The sequence below is a fragment of the Onychostruthus taczanowskii genome, unplaced genomic scaffold (genome assembly GCF_017590055.1).
Source record: "Onychostruthus taczanowskii isolate IOZ18803 unplaced genomic scaffold, ASM1759005v1 scaffold19, whole genome shotgun sequence".
In the NCBI taxonomy this organism is placed as follows: domain Eukaryota; kingdom Metazoa; phylum Chordata; class Aves; order Passeriformes; family Passeridae; genus Onychostruthus; species Onychostruthus taczanowskii.
This window is the reverse complement of record NW_024499128.1, coordinates 9,404,029-9,425,273: the sequence shown is the minus strand read 5'-3', so window position 1 is coordinate 9,425,273 and position 21,245 is coordinate 9,404,029. Positions and strand designations below refer to the sequence as shown.

Sequence of the window (21,245 nt, the reverse complement as noted above, 5' to 3'; positions counted from 1 at the left end):
GGCCCGGGCACCGCGCCCCTCGCGCCCCTCGCCCCCGGCCCCGCGGGAGGCGGCTCTGCCCGCCCGCCCCGCCCGCGCTGACAGGCGGGCGCTGCGGAGGAAGGGGAGGGCGGCCGCCCCGGCCTCACATGACCGCGGCCGCGATGGACGGAGAGCCGCCCGCGGGCACGGCCGCAGGTACGGGGGGATGCGGGCGGCGGGGCCGCCCCTCGGTGCAGCCGCGCTGCCCGCCCGGGAGCGGCCGGGGCTCCGCGCCGAAACCTGCGGGGAAGCGCCGCCGCCTTTCCCCTCTTCCCCCCGGGGCAGCGGGACCCCGCTGGCCCCGGCCCGCCCGGTGGCTGCCCACGGCCGGGCCGCAGCGGTGCCGTTCGGGGCAGGGCTCCCTCCCGAGCCGAGGTGCGGGGGCAGCAGCGGCAGCTCTGGGGTTACCTGCCCGGCGGGAGGTCGCCCCGGTGGCCGCCCCGGTGGTTGTCCCGGTGGCCGCAGGCGGTCAGCTCCCCGCAGCCCTTCTGCGGGGCTGGACACGGGGCGCGGTCCAGAAGTTCTCCCGTGGGGAGTCACGCGGCCGAGCGCTCCCTGCGTGCGGCCCAGAGTTGTTTATTATTATTATTATTATTTATTATTATTATTGTTTTATTTCGTGCCTGCTCCCCGCCCGCCCGGGGGCTCCGGGCACCTTGGAGCCTCCCGCCGCGGGTCGGTGGAGCGGCACGGGCGCTCCCGGTGCCTCCGCTCCCAGCCGAGCCAGCGGCGCATCCAGCGGCGGGAGCACCGGCTCCTTGCGCTGCAGTTTCAGGAGCGGGCAGCTGGGTCTGGGATGAAGAAACTTGAAGGCAAATACTGCCAGCGCTTGTTGCGAAATGAGAGATGGAGGGAGCTCCTGGGTGAACTGAGGGAATAACATGTTAGACTCCTTTAGCAGTCAGGCTGACGGAAACTTTTAGAGGGTTCTCTGAAGTTCTCTTTGAAGTGGCTGAACTTTTGTACCTGCTCTGTGCATACTATTTTTTTTTTTTTTCTCAGTTTGGAAAGAAAAGTGGGTAGGTAAGCTTAATGCATGGAAAATGGTTTGGTTGGTGATATTTAGGATCCACTGTGAGTTTGCTCTTGTTAGGCCTGTGATGCTCCCGATGTAGATAATGCTTATAAATAAATTATTTTGGAATATTTCTGTCCAGGACTGATGTAACATATTGAACAGCAGCCTTTGTGGAAAAAATGTCCTACTGTACCAAAGAGAGAGCTTGCTCAGGTATGTCTGCTATGGATTTACCATCTGCTGCAGGAGCCTTATAGAGATAAAGCAGTTGTCTCCAAGTAGAGTATCCTTGGACTGATTAACTTCTGGTGATGGTGCTTCTGTACCTTTCTGCTCTATTCGGCCTTCTTTAGAAAACCTGGTTTTCTTTGGCAAAGAGTTTATGATGAGCACTGAGAGAGGGTATCTAATGATTTTGGCTAAAGAAAAATAATTCAGCAATGTTTTTTATTTTAGCATCATGATGCAGGTCTCAGACATCTTTGAAGTTTCACACCCATATGTAATTGTTTTTGGACACCAGCAGCTCGTCACTGAGTGTTCTGGGAGGGTTGAAATATCCAGAGTAATGAGAGTCCTGATAGGTATCATTGATGCCCCCCCTATGAGGGCACATACAAATGCTGTGGTTTTGATTTAGCAGCACTAAAAGTAGAAGTACTTTAATACAATCGAAGAGAAAAGAAAAAAGGTTAATGTCCAGCATGCAGAAGTCAATTTTGCAGAGTGGCTTTTATTGACTTTTTTTTTTTTCCTTTTGCTTTTACTTCCATGTGAGTCTGTTTTGCAGCAATTGCAGGGAGGTAACCCAGGTGTTGGCTGTGTAGGGGGTGAGGTGTCTCTTTTCTTCTGATGGTAAACCTTTAACTGTGTGTTCAGCCCGTGGGAGGGCTGTGCAGGTTACAGACAGTATAATTTGCACATGACCACTGATTTCCCCCACAGTTTTCAAGTTTAATGGCATGGTGCAGGTTGAGGGAGAAAAATTTATCCGTTCCAGACATGTGGAATTGGTACAAAAAGAGGAGAGCTTTAATGATTGCTTTTCAACAGGATTTGGGATAAGAGTGAGCTTGTTCTACCTACAAAATGTGTGAAAAGACTGTTGGGAGGCTGTAGGGTCTGGAGTGGCAATGCCATTTTTAATGCTTAAATGCTAACACCAAGCATACTCAGGAGGGTGAAAAACATGTAAGGAAAATGAGAAGCAAAACAAAGATAAACTATTTATTTTCATGGGATATTCCTGACCTCTATAAGGATTGTGGCAACTTGCCAGTTTTGTAGTCAGGCTAAAATGTCCTTGTGAAAGTTTCCCAGAGTAGTTGTTTGGGTTATTGCTTGCTGGGTTACATTTTTTGGGTGTGAATTTTTACACTTCCAACCTCTTTTGAAAAATGATAGCTTAGCAGTCATCCACTGAGCGCTGGGAACCAGCCCCAGTGAGCATTTGACTTTTTGTCCCTGTAATCTTAGGGCACATTCCTCATTGGATTTTTCTCTGCTAATCCTGTTATTTCTTCAAAGTAGCTGCTTCTCACTTTATTGTGTTTGCTGCAGCTGGGGGCTGTGGCTCATGGCTGACTTGTGAATGGAATGTGTCCCTTGCATCCCCAGACTTGGGGAATCAGATGAATCAATTGATGATCTAACAGCATAGTTAAAAGAACTGGGCAAGAAGCTTAAGGTTAGTTCTTTACACACAGTAAATCTATGGGACAAGGTGGTGTTGGGTGTTTTTTTCTGCTGGAGTATGGGATTGTGGAAATTTGAGAAGCAGCAAGAGGCCTACAGTTGCAGGGGACTGCAGAAATTCAGGTGCTTTTAAAATATTACTAAAGAAATCTTAAATAGTCTTGTCTATTTCTGAGTTGTGGCATAATTCTCTGTTTCTTCTTCAGGAGCACCAAGTGCTGAATAACTATCTTAAACTTACTTGGAAAAAACCACCAAAAAACCCTTCCCAAACCAAAACCAAACAACCTGCAACACCAGAAAAAAAAAAAAAAGGGGAAATAGAAGAACCTAACCAAAGGAAAAAACCCCAGAAAACCCAGACTGACTAGTGCAGGGTACATATTTGGCATCTGTGGTGGTGGTGTTTTGGTTTTTTTAAAGGAGAAAAACAAAATGTTGGAGCCTGTTTCCAGCATCTAATTTTATGATAGTGTGTGCTATTTTATCTTGTTTTGGCACTGGGTAGCTTGTATTTACACGGGAATTGTTGGGAAGGAGGAGGAAGGAGACTCTTAATTAGAGTGAAGCTAAATATGATAACTTTTCTTGTACCCAGTAAGAAATACAGACCTGCTTTCCGTGTTGAACACACAGCTGTGCAGCTCTTAGCTTTGTTAGACTGATTCTTTTGCTTTTCTCCTTTTGAAATAAGAATTGCATGGTTTTAAATTCTTCAAAACAACACAAACAAGTTGTGTGCAGTTGTCTCAAAAAATATGTAAAGCCTTTAACAGGAAAAAAGTTTTGTTTGCTTTTTTTTCATGGTGCTTATTTTGTTTTTTGGGGTTTTTTTAGGGGGTTTCAAATTATGTACTATTTTAAAAAATGAGAACTAAGATGGGAATCTGTTTGAATTTGTAGTTGAAATCTGCACCAGCTTTCAGGGAGGCTGATGTGGACGATGGATTCTGCAATTATGGAGGAATGTTTCTGACACCATAAGGGGAGAGGCATTTCCATAATTCCTGGGGTTTCTCATGAGAAGACAGAAAGGAAAGGGAAATGCTGATGAATGATATTTACATTGCTGCTTTAATATTCCTGCCCCAGGAGCTGGTAGTGGAGCCCTCATTTTTTCCAGGGAGAAATCTGAAGTATCTGTGCCCGAAACCAGTCAGTTTTCATATTTCCTGTGGGTTGGATCCCCTCTGCTCTGCACAGCTGTGGCCTGTGATGATGGAGGAGAGATCTGAGCTGCTTTTCCTGGAGGTTTTGCTTCCTTACAGGCTCCTTTCTCCTTCTAGTAGTAATGCTACTAATATAATAAGTAATTCTGTGGCACCATCTACTTAAGCATGTCTGATAAATTTATCTGATTATTGCCTGGTGTAATAAGTAGTTGGTAGCATCAGCCCTCTGTAAAATGGAGATAAGCCTCCAAATTTGATTGACAGAGCTTGAACAGGGAAGGGAGATAGATGTTGTGATTCACCACCTGTGCTTCCAGCCCTGGCATCGCTCTCCTGGATGTGCTTACTCACATGTGAAACCTCTGTGCAGCTATCCAGGTACTTGGAATTTGGCTCTGGCTTTCATAAATGCATGATTTTGGAAATTTGGATGGAGGAAACTGGTAACTCCACAGAAGGCAGATTGCTGCCCAGTTGTATCAGTGGACTAATGAATGTTGAGCACTAACTAAAGCATGAAACACTAACTAAGGCATGAAGTAGAGATATTTTCTATTGCAGTTTTAATCTGGGTAAGTTTCTCAACTCCCCTCGGTCCAAAGGCTATCTGACTTGTTGCAAAAAAACAAAAACAAAAACGTATTATGCAGTATTTTCATAGCTGTTTTCTTTTACAACCAAACAAAAACTAGGCCATGCTTTGAATGTTTCTTCCAACTTTTAGTCCTTGTCATCTTGTTGTCTTCTTGTTTGCATATGCATGTTTGTACGTATTATTTTTAACTTTTATATCAACTTGTTTTCAGTTGTATCAGGCCACTTCCTGATACCTTATTGACAACAGATTGAGAAACTGCTGTAGCAAAAGCCTGGCTTGTAGGAAAAAGCTGATTTTTATTTTGTCTGCTTCCCAGTGTTCCAGGGGACCATTCCATACCTCATTTCTGTATCCACTTGCTGCTCTCTGTATATAAACTTTACTAGATAATGATCTGCTGGACCAAAGGGAATGTTTTCAAAATTAGCTGTTCTCCAGCAGAGAGTGCGTGATGGGAAGCTTTAAGTGTTCTGTTACAATGCATGTAAATCCTTTCACTGGCTGAACACAGGAGCTCATACCAATGAGTTCCCACTATTATCCACCATTCCTGGCCAGGGCTCTTGAGGCTGTTCCCAAATAGGCTCTTTAGTAAGCAGAATGAAAAATGGGCTGGAGAACAGCTACAGTATATATTGCTCTGTAGGGTTAGTGTTAATGCCATGATAAACATTTCCTAAAGCAGGTTAACAGCTGTTCCCAAGTAATTTTATTGTGTTCTCAGACCTGTGTTTGTGGGTGTAGATTCACTCTAACTGTCTTGTTGATACCAGGCATGCTGAGGTTATTAATTAAACGGTAATTATTCAAACTTGTTTGCATGGTTGTCTGGTTTGTGTGATTTCACACATTTAGACAAGGTAGAGATGTGAAGAAGCTACAGAATATTTCAGGGAGAGTCAAGAGTGTGAACTGCTGATAAAGAGAAGACATGTCCTGTAGGTGATTTTTAGAAAGCAAATTTAGGGAATAATTTGATAAAAACTGGAGAGAAATTATCAAGAAAAGGGGCAGTGTGGCTGAATTGTCAAAGGACTGTGGAGTCTTCCCTGGTGGGGCATCACTCTGTGGATGTCTGATGGGTAATGGGGTTCAGACCTGTGAGGAACTTCAGAGTCCTCAGCATCAGTTTGGTTCTGGGACTTAAAGATGAAAGAGTGAGGGTTTCGTGATTCACCCTATACATCTTTTCTTCTCATCCCTGTCTCTTGCCTGTGGGGTTTCAGGAGTTTACCAGACAATGCTGAGCCCAGCTCAGGGAGTGGTTTGTGCTGTTGGTTGTCCAGCAGAAAGATGGGAAGCAGAGACAGTGACTCAGTGGGCAGGAGATGTTGTGTGAGTACAGGCTGGCACTGCTTGGGCAATTAGCTGGGTGCATTTTGAGTCCCCCCCTTTGGGGGAGGCCTCTGCAACATCAGCCAGTGGCTGAGCATCACAGAAGGCTCTGGAATTCCCTGGAGGGAGGTGTGTGTGTGCATTGGAGGAGCAGCAACATCTGCTGTCCCCTGTCACATTTCACTGGTGTGTCTTGAGCAGCTGAACCCAAGACTTACCAGGGTGGACACCCAGAGAACTGCTGCTCTGGAAGTCCAGGATGCCTTGTGCTCTACAGATGTTATCACTTCATCTAGCAATATCCCATGTCAACACTGAATTAGCTTGTATTATTTTACTGCAAATATCTGGCAGGTAGCTGAAAATTTTTAGGAGCTGCTACATAGGTGGGGTTAGCAGCTGATATGTCTATTAAAGCAGAGGTGTTAAGACTTGTTTCTCTGAGTCACATTAGCAGGAATCTGAAGCCTGATGAGGCATGTGGGATAAGGTCAATTGTCCTGGATTTGGTTTGGTTTCATTAAGTCATTTTATGGAACAAATAGCAAAGTGTCTGTTATGAAGTCATAAATCTGGAGAATTAAAGATTGCTTGTTTTCCCTGTTTATCAGGGCCTAGGGCACATGAAGGAGCAGGTAGGAAATCCTTACCAGGAGGAGGTCAGGGCCTTCAAGTTAAGGCTATGACTTCTTATCTTCCTTGAGTTAATCTGTTACCCACTTAAGAACTTTTTGAACTATGTATTGAAGCTGAAAGAAATGCTCCTTGCTTATGCAGTGTTCCTGTGTTCTCAAAATTGCAGATATATTTAAGAACTTCTGCACAATGGCAAGGAAGGGATAATGAACCCTACCTGGCTTTTCTAGGTACTTTTCATCAGTGGGTTTGACTTGCTTTATAAAAGAGCTTGTTCACAGTATGCCTCTTACAGAGAGGAGGCAACCCAGCTGCTCCAGGCTGGAGAGCAGAACTCAGGTATGGGGTGAACAGAGCCCAGGGTTGTACCCTCATTGTTCACACTATTTCCTGTGTGTGGAATGGGTAGAAAAGAAAGGATGGCTTTGAAAAACAATGTAAGCTTAGTTTACAGTCACATAATAGTTGCAGTTATGAAGTCAGGGTGAGATAACAGGCTGCAGTCAGGCACTTGATAAGAGAACACTCTGAGTCATCAGCTTTGCCCTTTCTTTGATGTCATTTGTCCTCTGGGGCCACATTCTTAAGGCCCATCTTTTTTCACTTCTGCATCTGAGAGTCAGTTACTGTCCAAAGCTGCCCAGTTATGGTCAAATTTGCTGTCAAAAACTGTTTTCTAGCTTCAAGCAATGGAAGAGAATAGGTAAATTTTAAAGATTTTCCACAGCTTGCTGTGATTGAGGAATTCTTGGGTTGGTAGCCCATATTAGGAACCTTTTCCCTCTGCTTTGGAACTTAAGTATATTGACATAGTAAATTATTGTAATTCACGCTCACTGTAGCACACTGTCGTAGAGTTTAATAAAATTATGTCAAATGAAGTGTCTCCTTCCTTTGAAATGATGTGCAAAATTAATGGATTAAATTTCTGCAGCGTGGTAAAACAACACATTTTTCTTTCCTTCCATGAGTTGTTCTAGGCAGGATCCAAAAGTGCTGAGCAAGGGTTTAGTTCATTTTGGCAGATCCTGCTGTGGTGGGAGCTGGACAGACAGGAAATGCAGGCCTCTTAGCTGATTCACAGAACAAATTTGGCCTGTGATTCTTTGCTTGGAGATGTCTCTGACTCGATATAATTGGAGGTGCTCCTGGGTGTTGTGAGCAGGGAGGTACCGGTGATGTGAACGTGTGAGAAGCAGCATCACCTCCCAGGGGAGTGGCCTGGCTGGGCTGCTGGTGGTGTTGCACCACTCTGGCAGCACCAAGCAAAGGAACAGAATATTTTAAGGCTACTTCTTTTGCTATATCTTATCAGGTCTACTGTTTTTTCCCTTTTTGTCTTCTAGATTTGGCCAAGCCTCCAGTAAATGAACCAAGGGAAGCGGAACAGTTTCTAATGCAGACGCCCCAGGGAAATCCACTGCTGCTTTCCCACACCCTACAAGAGCTATTGAGCAAGGACAGCGTGCAGGTGGAGCTTATACCTGAGAAGAAGGGCCTTTTCCTGAAACATGTGGAATACGAGGTTTCCAGCAAGGTAATGTGAACAAGCTTTGGGCTTGCTGAGAATGTATCCTCCCCAGAATGTCTGTGCAGTTTCTGCTGGTGAAGTCCTGAGTGATTTAGATGTGCTGGGTGATGGTGGTTCTAAGTAGACCATTTGTGTGGGCTGAGTTTTAATGCAGTAGCACTGGGCCTTCCTGACTCTGGAACATCTAACTGAGCTGTGAAGCATGGTCTGCAAGTTCACTTGCTTGAAACCTGAGCTCTGTACAAAAGCAGGTGTATGACAACGGAAGCTGAACCATTTTGTAACAAATTGGCGTAGGTAGCTAGATATTTCAAACCAATTTGAGCTAGTGAAGAAATTGCATTTACAGTGCAAAAAAAAAAAACAAAATAGTGGAGGTGCTGCTGTCTGAGCTGTGCATTGATTTGTCTGTATGACAACGGAAGCTGAACCATTTTGTAACAAATTGGCGTAGGTAGCTAGATATTTCAAACCAATTTGAGCTAGTGAAGAAATTGCATTTACAGTGCAAAAAAAATAAAAATAGTGGAGGTGCTGCTGTCTAAGCTGTGCATTGATTTGTCCCCCTGGTTAATTGCAGCGATTCAAGTGCTCGGTGTACAGAAGATACAACGACTTTGTGGTGTTCCACGAGATGCTGCTGCAGAAGTTCCCCTACCGCATGGTGCCTGCACTGCCCCCAAAGAGGGTGCTGGGAGGTAAACCTGCATTTTGGGCTCCAGGGGGTTGGCTTCGTGGTGCAAGTACCGCATGGTGCCTGCACTGCCCCCAAAGAGGGTGCTGGGAGGTAAACCTGCATCTGCATTTTGGGCTCCAGGGGGTTTGCTTTGTGGTGCAATCGTGGTACTGTTGAAAAGAAATGTTTAAAAGATCGAAAGTCTTGGCTCCTATTTGCCTCAGAGAACTTTGAGTTCGTAATACACAATTTGGAGGTGTGAGTTACGGCCATGCTAGAAATTCCTGTAGGAATGCAGAAATTCAGTGGGCTTTCTTCGTGTGGAATTTCAGTATCTGATGATTTTTCTTAATAAGATTTTAGGTGTAATTCTACACAAGAGCATGGCAGAGTTGCAGGTATTGCTTCTTAGAAGAACAGGTTGTGATGATCATGGTTTAGTGGTGGACATGGCAGTGTTAGTTTAACAGCTGGATTCAGTGATTCTTAAAGTTCTTTTCCAACCTAAATGGAATCTGTGTCAGTTCATTCAAGTATGCTTTAGCAGTTAGACTAGAAACCAAGAAGTAGCCCAAGACAAAAAGCATACTAAAGCTCCTTCAGGAACATTTTTTCATTAATCTCAAATATTGACACTGGTTTTAGGCATTTATTATTTCAAAAGTGGTATAACTGTATAAAATCCTGTCTTGTTTAATACTTCATGTGTGAAAGAACAAGCTTTTCAGTGTCTTCTCTCCTGCCCATAGTGCTAAGCTCACTGTGTTTCAACAAATAATTGATTTCAATTGAGGAGTCCATGTATTGCTCCAGTAAAGCAGAATTGGTAAACAGTGAGCAGAACAGGGTGTATATTGAATTGGAGCAGAGCAAAATCACACCCCTGAAAAGCTTCAATGGTCATATATTCTTATGATGGGATGTGAATTGCAAAGACTTTTTGTGAGGTTGTGAAACCCATGTGTGAGTTTAACCTGATTCAGTGTTCTCAGCCAGAATTTCCACTTCATGCAACACATGTGAGGAAAGAGAGCTTCTCTGATTGATCTCAGTGGACAGAGGATGCTTGAAAGGAGCTCTATTACTTGTCAGGCACTTTTATTTCCTTGCAATCCTGGTGTGTTGATATTTCCCTGCATTCACTGGTGCATTTCTCCCCACACATACCATAACTTTAGGAAAAGAACTGATAGGATTAGTTGTCAAACTGTGCTAGAAGAACAGTTCTAATACAGTGCAAAGCTGTGATAAGGCAGTGTTGTTTGCCTTTAGTCCAGTGACTGCATATAGAAGAGCTGTGGAAGTGGGTTTAATGGAAACTGCAAACAGGAAAAAGGAAAGGGAATGGGTGCTTCTTGTTTCTGAGTGGATGAATGGACTGACAAATGGTGTTTCAGGACACAGGATTTGATGGATTAGTATAGATGTGTGACTCTTGGAGCCTCCAAGTCCCAGAGCTGGATGGCCAAAGCTCTGTGCTGTGTCCTTGGTGTGTCCCTCTGCTGAGTTACACAGATCCCAGTGGGGGTCTGTCAGATGGAGGTGGATGACCTGCTCTGCTCGTTTGGGGGACAGCAACCATTGAGGGAGATCCTGTGGGAAGTGTGTGCATGACTCCAGAAATGTCTGTGTAGGTTAAGGGTGAGCAAAGCAAAATCAAGATCTGCAACCCCAAAGGCAGAAAAATGAATTGGTGGGTGGTGCTGTACTGAGGATCACCTGGGAGAGTCCTCACAGCCAGCAAACTGCCAGCTTAAAACTGTGGAAAAAGAGTAAAAATCCTTCCTGATATGAGTGGTGTCATGGATAAGAGCATTCCTGTATTTTCTTTCTATACTTCTTTCTTTTCCTTTAATCTTTGGTTTTATTTTTTATTGTTGCTGAAGAACTCCAGGAACTTTGATTTACTTCCTTATTGCACATATTGCCAGATTGAAATTCTTCCTGTTTCAGCAAGAGGAGCAGATTTTTTTTTAGTTTGACAAGTAAAGACTCTGCATGGATGTACTGCAGACTGCTGTGCAAGTCTTCCAAAGTACTTTTTGACATCTTGCCTGGAAAGGATGGATGCTGATCTCAGGAGTCCTAAGACAGGCTGTGGAATATCCTCTGTGGAATTGATTCAGAGGAAGAAGAATCTCTGTAGGCCCATAGTTTGTAAGTGGAGGTTTCAGGCCTTAAGCTTGGTTGTTTGTCCCTCCTCCCTGACCTACCCTGTGGAAATAACCACATGTAGCTATGTATGCTGGATTTTGGTAAGAGGTAAAGAACACTTGACAGAATATTTGTTGAGGTGGTCAGTCTTGGGAGCTGACAGACTATTGCTATCCATTCTTTGGTTTTTGTGTAGTGCTTCCTTTTTTCTTTCTGAGATGTCATGTGAGGGACATTAACTGAATTTTCATGCTCCTAAATTAACTGAAATCTCATGTTTCTTCCTGCAGCTGATCGCGAGTTCATAGAATCGAGGAGGAGAGCGCTGAAGCGATTTATAAACCTGGTGGCTCGACATCCCCCCTTCTCAGAAGATGTGCTCTTGAAACTCTTTCTGTCCTTCAGTGGCTCAGTGAGTGTTTGTTAGTGATAGTCCTGAGCTTGCAAGTCTTGCTGTAACTGCCTCGCTGGGCACAGCGTTCAGGATTGCTGCTAACCTACATGGGTTTGCTCCCTGGGATGAAGAGAATTTTCTCTCAGTAGGTGTTTCCACAGTGGAAAGTGGAAGGTAATTTCACTGAATGCCAGGAGTGTAGTATTTTGAAAATTATAACTGTTCTTAGGGGAACAGAGATTATGCTTTTCCTTAAATTAAGTCTAACCTGGGTAAAGCTGTATCTGCTGAGTTGTGCATTGCTGCTGCAATATATCTGAGACCTGCATGAAGTGCCTGTGTTTTTTCATGCTCATTTGATTCTATATTTTTTCCAGGATGTACAGAATAAGCTAAGGGAATTGGTCCAGGGAGTAGGAGATGAATTTGTGACTTGCAGATTAGCTACCCAAGCCAAGGTGTGTATATTAATTTCTTGCAACGTGTTATTCTGGTTTAAATGGCTTTTTTCTCCAAGTGCTTCAGTTATGGCATTTGTGCAGTGATGGACACCTTAAGTAGCAGATATTTGTTTCCAGGGTTTGAAGGACTTGTAATTTTATTGAAAAGATCAAATAAACTTTTGACTCTTAAGGGCCTGATATTTCTAGTTAAATTCTGGCTCATGAATATGATATAGATTAAACAATGAATCCTGCTCAGAACATGTTTCTCTGTAATTACTTGTCCTTGCATAACAAATAAATGCACAAATTGCACAATTTAGAAGGTAATGTGTAGATTGATGTCTTTCCCTTGTGCTCATGCCCTCATTCTGTCTGTTCTCTCCCTGTGGGAGAGCAATTTGGACTGTTATGGAAAAGCTAGTTATAAGTTCTCCATATATCTGTTTATCCCAGTGATTACTGCTATGACATGTTTTAAGTACACATCCACTGTGTTCATTGAGCAATTGCAAAGCAAGTTGTTGTTCAGGTTCCTGCAGTGCTTGCAGAAGGTTTTGCAACTGGAGCTTAATTCAGGCTTTTACCAGTGATAAACTGGTCAAAAAAAGGCTGAACTTTCAGTTTGTGCTTGACTTTACTAGATGGGGAGTTACTAGTAGGATCAGATCAGAACTTGTAAGCTTGAAACCTCACAAACCTTCTTTTAACTACATAGGAGAATTGCAGATTTTGCCAATTGTCTATGCTGGGTATTTGAACCCCTTTCTGCCTCTGAAAATTAGAGAGCTGTTTGTGTGACATGTGACTTGGACACCTAAATGGGAAACTGATCTCTGCAGAGTTGTTAGAGCACAGTGGGAGAGTGTGAGCACAGGAGGGAAGCCTGTCCCTCTGCAGACTGTGGCATGTCTCTGATTTATCCACCAGTAACCCCTCTGTACTCCTTCAGGACTTCCTCCCAGCTGACATTCAGGCCCAGTTTGCTGCCAGCAGGGAGCTGATCAGAAATATTTATAACAGCTTCTATAAGCTCCGGGACCGCGCGGAGAGAATCGCTTCCCGAGCCATCGATAACGCCTCCGACCTCCTCATATTTGGGAAGGAGCTGAGGTAGGTTTGGAGGAAAAGGATTTGCTGATTTCTACTGTTGGTTAGAACTCAAAACTGCTGTGCAGTTTACCTGCAAATGGTCTGGTAAAAAGGGGTGTTTCAGTGCATGCAGTAGGGCATAATCAATTTTACTTCTATAAAAGAAGGAAATACACACTTTTCACTAAGGCTGCATTCTGTAGAGTGAGGAATGAAAACAGAAATACCTTCACATTCAGATACTTGTGTTATTGTCTCTCTCCCCAGTATGTACACAGTTAACTCTGCATTTGTGGTAGGACAGTAGTAGCTCAGCACTGTGGGCTGTTTAGACATTTTTGAAACTGCTCTCTGCAAATATCTTTATCAGCTCAGTGGAATTTGTCTCCTAGATGTGACCATTGCTTTTCTCCTTCCAGTGCTTTGGGCTCAGACACTACTCCACTTCCTTCCTGGGCTGCTTTGAATAACAACACATGGGGGACTCTGAAACAAGCCTTGAAGGGTCTGTCTGTTGAATTTGCGCTTCTGGCAGATAAGGCTGTGCAGCAGGTGAGTCCTTTACTTTTGTCCCTTTTTTTTTTCCTTTTTGTAATGTAAATGAAGTACACTGCTGCCCTGAATTTTATCTTGAATCATGAGCTCTGTGGACATAAGCTCTTCAAGAGTTAAGAGGGAGATTGCAGTCCAAACTCACATTCTCAACCAACAGCCTGCTTGTTCAAGCTTGTGTGCAATACCTGGACTGTGTTTAAATGGGGAAAAAATGTAACAGGCAATGGAAAGGAAGGAAAAATCCGCTTTTTTTTCTTACTTTTAAATGGTTACTGCATACCTTAAGTTCACTACTAGGGTGAGCTGTCCAAAAGTCCTGTGTTCCATTTTATTAATCTGCTACAGAGAACCTGGAATAACTTACTTCTGAATCAAGTTTTCACATTACATGTACTTAAACATTACATGAGAATCATTCAGACAGAAGCATCACATTCCAGTTTAAGTGTACAGTGTGCTAATGACTGTCAGAATGATGTGAGAACACGACAGTCTGGGAAGGAAAAGTAATAGTTTTGTCTTCAGTGCTCTTCATCTCATTGTGTTAAAACAGTCAGTGTGCTTTTGTAGATCAGTCAGGCCAGGTCTCTCTCTCTGGAGTTTATGCTCCAGAGAGCTCTATTGATACAGGAAGAGTATTCTACAAAATAATAAAATTGGCAGTGAAATTTGTCTTGGTGTCTCAACTCTGCCTTCTGATGCATGAACTATTACAGGGAACGTGCAGGTATTCAGAGTTTTAATGGATTAGTTATCTTGTAGGAAGGGAAGATGAAAGATTGGAGGAATCTGCAAGAGCAAGGAATTCCAGGCAGAGTGTGCTGAAAGGACTGACACGAAGGCCTGTGAAACCAACTCCTCTTATTCTAATGATCAGTCAGTTGGAAAAGCTGTTCCTGCCTCAGTCAGGTCTTTGTTCTGCACACTGAAGACTAAACACTCCAGTGCCATTGGAGAGATTTTTGATGCAGTTGTGTAAGCACTGATGTGCCCTGGAGAGAGCAGTGAGAGCCTGTGTGGTGTGGGGGGGTGAAGGGCTGTGATGCCAGGCTTACGTAAAATGTACTTTTTCCTTGTTTTCTAGGGTAAACAGGAAGAGAATGATGTGGTGGAGAAGTTGAACCTTTTCCTGGATTTACTCCAGTCCTATAAAGTGAGCTCTGCTGTTCTGCCAACAAGAAAGTTGTTTAGAGCAAGTTTGTGCTCTTTGGAGGGTGTAATGCCAACTGGATGGAAAACTGTCTGTGAGGCCAGTTCAGAGGCAAACTGGGCATCTGGCAGAGGGAGGGGAATGGCTGTTGGCCACAAGGAGCTCTGTAGCCTCCCTGATAGCTCATCTGATGATGAGAACTTGCCAAAGAGCAAACTCTGCAAGGAATTTAAAAATTTGACTGGTTAAACTGTATGGATTAGCTAACTTTTTGGTTTTAGATTGGGCTGCTTTTGAGTCAAAGCAGTGAACTAGATTGCTACTGATTTGCTCATGGATACATGAATTCAGTTATGAATGAAAGGATTTTGTTAATACTAATCTTCTGGTCAGCTGTATGTGGCAGCCTTTCAGTCCACGCCAGGACTGAATTTGAAGGACTTGAGCCAGCACTTTAATTAATTGCCAGCACTTAATACTGGGAAGGTCAGAAAAGATAAGAGGCCTGATAAGATCCAAAATATTGGCAGAAGTGATGCTCCAAGTTGCCTCTTAAGCTCAATGGTCTGGGTTCAAGCAGTTTTGTTTCTTAAATTCTTAGCTACTGGCATTTTTTGACCCTCTTGAAAACAAAGGAGCAAAAATCTGCAGCGTGGAAATGACACAAAGTGTGACCACACGTGTGTGTTCCTGATGTACTTGGCTGTGTGTTTGCTGACTCTTGGCTCCACTGCTGTTTCCTTTTCCCATAAAGGACCTGTGTGAAAGGCACGAGAAGGGGGTATTGCACAAGCACCAGCGAGCGTTGCACAAGTACAGCATGATGAAGAAGCAGATGATGAGTGCCACTGTGCAGAACAAAGAGCCAGAATCGGTGGAGCAACTGGAGTCTCGGATTGTGGAGGTAGGGCAGGCACCTGAGAGAGCAAAGGGTGGGTGTGGGCTCTGTAATGGTGCTGCTCTGGAACTCAGTCACACTTGCAGACAGTTCTTGGACTGAAAGGATAGCCTGTACTTCGGGAAATCTGTGCTACCTGCTGTGCCATGTGGAAAATGTGTTGCTTTTCCTCAACACTTGTTACTGGCTCTCAGGCAGCACATCATTTGCAGGAGCTGTGGGAAGCAGCAGCAGTCTGCATGATGGAAAGGGCAATTCCTGTGGTATCAGATGGGTCCAGGAACTGCCTTTTTAGGGTTTTGGTATGTGTTTGAATTGCTGGTATGGGGAGGAATGTCATCCTTTCTCCCATCCTCTTCCTGGTCACTGAGTTCCTCTTCTTTCAGCAAGAAAACGCGATCATAACCATGGAGCTGCGGAATTACTTCTCCCTGTACTGCCTGCATCAGGAGACACAGCTCATCCACATCTACCTGCCTCTCACATCTCACATTTTGGGGGCCTTTGTCAACTCCCAGATTCAGGGTCACAAAGAGGTGAGTTCTGGACTATGTCATTTTTCTCAAAATAGGAACGAGAATTTGAATAGATTTGTTTTCACCCATTGGCCTTCATCCTCTAATCATCTGTGCAGTTGGGCTCTCTTTTAACTTAGGAAGTTACCTGAGGTTTTCCCACTTTGGGATGAGGATCAGGGTTGGCCTCTAACTCCTCTAAAAGATGGTATCTTCTTGCAGCAAGTTTGTTTTCTTCTTTTATTGTCTCATCTGTAGCTGGCCCTATCCTGTGAGTAGTTGAAGAAGACCCAACCATTCAGTGTCTGCTCTGTAATGAATGATGTGTGTTTGCTAGATTAATCTGGTTTTTTGTTGAGCTACACAATATATTGTATGACAAGAAAGTTTTCCAGGTTTTGATCTAAAACTTAGAAACTCCTTTTTTGTTAAACCCTAAATATGGCCTTTAATATTCCCCATATACAAACTTTCTTGCTTTGGTTATATTAGAAAAGTCTTTTTCAGCTCCCTTTTCTCCTTCAGCTCTCCTTCAGTGAAGGAATTTGATGAAGGGAAATCTCCCTTCCATACAGACTCAGAAAAATGTTCATGGAGCTGCACTGATGTGACAGGAACATTCTGATCCACTGAAACTTCCTGAAAATACTTCAGCAAATTTGTCTTGTGCTTCTGAGTGCCTGAGACTGCTGCTAAAATTCTGTGTGGTGAGATTGTTACCTGCTGTGTGGTCATGTCTGCTTTCTCTCCTTCTCCACTCACAGATGAGTAAAGTTTGGAATGAATTGAAGCCGAAGTTGAGCTGCCTTTTTGTGGGATCCAGCAGTATGCCAACTCCACCACTGTCACCTCCAGAGGGAAACTTCTTTTCCAATTAATGTTCCAAGCATCCCACACGGAGCAAGAAGGGCAATCAACGAAGGGGTGGGACCTCTACCTCCAATGAATCCTCCAAACAGCTATTCTTTTTTTTTTTTTTTTTTTTTTTTAATATTGCTGCTTTGAGCTGCTCTCAGATTTAGACAGACTGGATGTGGGGCAGAACATATGGATATAGAGACAGTTTTGTAATTTTGCAATGCCCTGGGGCAGAGCTGATGTTCATTATCCTGCAGACACTCCTCACGGGGTTGGGACGTGGTCTGGCACAGCGAGTGCTGCAGTGTTTGTTGTTGCTGAGGCCTCTGCATCTTGTACTAACAGTCCTCCAGTGGTGTTTATCTGCAGCTGTGCTGACACATCTCTGCACGTCTCTGAAGTGCTGAGATGAACAGGATAGCTGAAGCACTTGCTTGTAGTGCAGATAAATTGCTTTTTATGCCGTGGAGGGCCTGTGTTAGGGACATGTGTGCATAAGGAAAGCTGAAAGCCATCCCCCATCCCATTGTAGGTGTCTGGATTTGATTTCTTACTGCTAGACCTTAGCACAAAATGAATGAAGTGGTTGGATTTCGTAACCCAGCTGGGCAGGGGTCAGTGCTGGTCTGTGACAGGGATTTTCCTGATGGTGCTGGATGGACTGTATTGTCAGTTTGTTTCCCTTCATGGCTGAAGGGCAGCCTGGGGACTTGCTCATATTTTTCAGTTTGGGGCCAAAGACAGCTGGGTTCAGGAACTCAGAGGAGTTTGCCTGGCATAAATGAGAAAATAATTGACTAAAACATTCCTTAACTGTAAACCACTTGTACTACAGGAGTGGAACAGCTATAAGGTAGCTTGTTTATTTCTTCTGGAGGTTCTGACCTCCATCTGGTGAGTAGCAGTTCAGATCTGTTGGAGAGCTGCTGACCCAAAGGCTGGTGTTTTCTTTGGTGTAATATCAGAAGTATCCTGTTGCAACAGCAGGCTGGAACACAGTGCTGATAAAGCTCATTAGCAAAAACTCAGTATTATCAGGATGTTACTGTCATTCTTCCTGGCTGTGGGTAGCATTGCAGTATGTTTGTTTGTGAAGGAGAGTAGACAAATAAGTGGAAGTTGTCATCTCTAAAAACACCACAGCCCTTGGTAATGGGGTTTTCAGAATGGTTTGTGGTCGTGATAAAGGGACTAAACATTCCCCACTTTGCATCTCCAGTGGCTTTGCCTCGGGAGGCACAGGGGGAAAACGTGCATGTCATGTTACCTCAGGGGAAATGGTGCACCTTCTCCAGAGAAACTGATAATCAAACTGCAAACATCTGCACAAAACTCTGTGTGAACAGCACTCCCTGAACCTGACTTCTCTGGGGCCAAAATAGCTTCCAAAGGGGAATTTGTGACTTGGCTTCTTAGCATTTTCCTTGAATGGGTAAAAAAGGAAGCACATTAAAAAGGATGAGTGCTTGCTGTTAAATTGGAACCATTACAGTGTTTTCCCACTGGGGAACTTCCCTATTATCAGGAAGTATATTTAAATCCTCCAATCACAAAAGCTTTTTTGTTTTGGTTTTTTTTCATTTAGAAGTTTCAGTGCAACATGAAACTCTTCCTAGCCCAGGTAGAAATTCTGGATTAGTTTCTTCAGCTAGGAGCAAGATAAGTTATTTGCCCAGTTTCAGGAGACTGAATAACCATTACTCACACTCCTCAAAATGGAGTAAATACACTGCTATGGGTGAATTCCTTGAATGCTGGGCCTTAAGCAGTGTGTAGCCAACCTTGCACAGATTGCATTAAAGAGCTTTTTCCAACAATTCAAATATTAACTCACTTTCCTCCTGCACATGGGCCTTGTCCAGTGAGACAGATGAACTGCAAATGGCTGTGACAGATTTGATTCTCTCCTGGAGATTTCCTAAGTGATGCAGAAGTAATTCTGCTCACAAGCTGGAGCAAACTGTCAGGGCAGGGAAATGTTTCTACAGTCCAGTTACAGACACAATATAATCTCAGGCATGGTACAACAGGTTTTTTCTGCTTGACCTTGTCTTGATTAGAAAGATGGTTTGTGGTTCAAGTGTGGAAAGTGTGTTACCAGACTTTTCCATGCTCTTCACTCCTGGCATTATCAGAAGGTGCTGGCTGGTTATGGCTGGCTTAGTCTGAGCACCCATCCTCCTTGTTTGCCTGATGTGGTGAACAGTGAAATTGAGAAAATACTGTATGTTTTGGGGAAAGATCTGATAATTTATGATGGGTCTCATAAGTTACTTGTTTGACTGGGCAGTGTTCTATAAGAGTGCTTGCAAAGGACTAGCCTGAATGGAACTTTGCACTTCTCACTTTTAGAAAAACATTACAATTTTGAACTTGATTTAAAATCAAAAAACAACTCCCCAAAAAGCAAACATCAAAATGACATTAGGGCTTTAGACTAACTCCTCTTTCCTGTTCACCTTCAGGCAGAAATTGTACAGTCCTAGTGCAGAGACTGTAACATTAATAGACACACCACAGGACCTATAAAGAAGCTGAAGTTACCTTGTTTTGAGAAACACCCCATGCCTCCATTGTCAGCCCATGTGTGTCTTTGAGGAGAGTTTTGGGGGTGGGCTTTTCTTGTTTTGGTTTTACTCTGTTCACCAGATATTTGAGAACTGAGGCCCAGTATTCTCAAAGCTGATCCAGCTGCTGGCACTTCAGAGTTTATTTCATACTGGACTGTCAAGCTTCTGTCTCATTCCTAAACACATGCAGACACTATTTCATACAACCCTTAGTTTGCAAACCTTTCTTCTGGGAGACTGGTCAGTGTGCAAATAGCACTGTTTGTTTACCTCAATGTGTGAGGGATTTCCTTACTGTCTTTGTTTTGTTCAGTTTATGGATCTGTCAGACTTGGAGGGCAGCATCAAGCACAGCTTTCTTCCTCCAGAGGGAAGCAGCAGGGACTCCAAGGATCCATCAAGCTGTCTGTCTGTCCTAGCCAATGTGGGGAAAACAGTTGTAGTTACCTCCATGCTCTTGCCTTCTGCAGTAAACACTAACCAAGCCAGACTAACTGAGGAGTGTGTGCTGCCTGTCTGAGATCTGATGCTCCTGTAAGATGCAGTGCCGAAGTGTTAATGTGCTTTTGTGAATGGAAGCTTTTCTGTGTGTGCTTGAGGTCAGGGGCCTTAGATGTGCTCAAAGGAGTGATGGCAGAAAAGCCTGCAGTGTCTGTCAGAGCAGTCCTGGAGGTACCAGGGTAGTAAACACCTGAGACTTGAAAGGCTGCCTGAAAATTGTTCTCTGAAATGGACTCTGTTTTGACACTCCTGAGGGCTTCTCCACTTCCAGCTGTGAAGTGGGAATATACAAGCTTTTTGTCAGTATCATGTTGAAAGGCTCAAGACTCTATTTACAATATCTTACATCTTGTATTCTTCTTTCCCTTTCCTTCCATCTTCCTGGTGAGTTGCTCCTCCCAATTTGGAAAGTGTTCAACGGTGCCTTGCCACATTCCAGTGCTTTTAATTCTCCTTTAACCATGCAAGGGTGTAATTCCTGGAATTTGGAACAGGTGAATTTACACTCTTCAGTTTGTGCTGTTTACTAAAAGACAAAGATCACCAGCTGGGGACAGAACTTACTTAAACCATGTCAGTCTCATGGCAGCAGGAGCAGTAACATCCCAGCTCTCTGACATGAGCTAAAAATCAGGGCTGGGGAAAGCACCTTCCTGAAAAGACTCACCTGACTGCAGAGGGGATAACAGAAGTGCAAGCTTGAGCCATGCTTGTTCTTTTCCTACCCAAACTCCTGGAGGAACAGAAAGTAATTGTGTGATTGTCACGTGTTTTGTGATTGTCACAGCAGTTTACAGGTTCCATCAGGAAATAACTCAAGGTATTTAACAGGTATTGGCTGCCAGTCATGCCCTTTCTACCATGCAGTAAGGTCCTACACTCTGTAAAAGCTGCTTGTCCTTTTGTGCTTATTCTATTTGCCCCAAACCATTCTCTCTGTTAGAGCAGCCAAGAACCCTCACTGCCAGGTCAGAAGCAGAGTTGGGTATCAAAACCTCTCTAAAAAAGTGTGCAGCACGAAAGGTAAAGTAAGGTTTTAAGGTGTTAATTCATCCTCCTAAGTCTGAGCTGTGGCTTGCTGAGCAGATGAAGAAGGATGTTTTTGAGTGGTATAAATTTTTCAAAACTGCTGGAAGGAGACAAGAAACAAACATAGTTCAGAGGGTGTGAATTTTGCCTGCCTGGAATATCCTGTATCTTTGCTTTGCTCCAATAGCCTTATGTATGAAGCACTTTATTCAAATGCAGGAATTAAAGAACTATTACTACAGCTGGTAGACTGGAAATGTTTACAGATCCTACATGACATTCCAAGATTCTATCTGTAAGTGTTACATGTCTGTAAAAGTGTTTGAAAAAAGGAAAAAAAAAACAACTTGTGTAAGAAGTTAGATATGTGATGTTTTATTTCTGGCATGATTGGATTAAACTTT

At 43.7% G+C, this 21,245-nt stretch overlaps 1 protein-coding gene across 2 annotated transcripts; it reads left to right on the top strand.

The window, feature by feature from the left end:
* Positions 1 to 122: 122 nt before the first annotated feature.
* Positions 123 to 20,646, top strand: SNX8 (sorting nexin 8). 2 transcript variants are annotated; one of them, XM_041401967.1, is made up of 12 exons: positions 149 to 177; positions 1,179 to 1,252; positions 7,822 to 8,012; positions 8,587 to 8,704; positions 11,127 to 11,248; positions 11,608 to 11,688; positions 12,626 to 12,786; positions 13,185 to 13,317; positions 14,405 to 14,473; positions 15,225 to 15,374; positions 15,755 to 15,904; positions 16,648 to 20,646. In XM_041401967.1, the coding sequence occupies exons 2-12, from the start codon at positions 1,219 to 1,221 to the stop codon at positions 16,759 to 16,761; spliced, it is 1,323 nt and encodes a 440-aa protein (XP_041257901.1). In that variant the 5' UTR covers positions 149 to 177; positions 1,179 to 1,218; the 3' UTR covers positions 16,762 to 20,646. The 2 variants fall into 2 exon arrangements, with proteins under 2 accessions (XP_041257900.1, XP_041257901.1); XM_041401966.1 differs by lacking the exon at positions 1,179 to 1,252 and having other exon boundaries at positions 123 to 177.
* The last annotated feature ends 599 nt before the right edge of the window (positions 20,647 to 21,245 follow it).

What these genes read in the sequence shown, in the direction of transcription:
- SNX8 (XM_041401966.1), top strand. Translation starts at nt 129, where the DNA reads ATGACCGCGGCCGCGATGGACGGAGAGCCGCCCGCGGGCACGGCCGCA. An exon ending in GATTAGCTACCCAAGCCAAG is followed by an intron (nt 11,689 to 12,625) that starts GTGTGTATATTA and finishes GTACTCCTTCAG; the next exon opens with GACTTCCTCCCAGCTGACAT. An exon ending in AGATTCAGGGTCACAAAGAG is followed by an intron (nt 15,905 to 16,647) that starts GTGAGTTCTGGA and finishes CTCCACTCACAG; the next exon opens with ATGAGTAAAGTTTGGAATGA.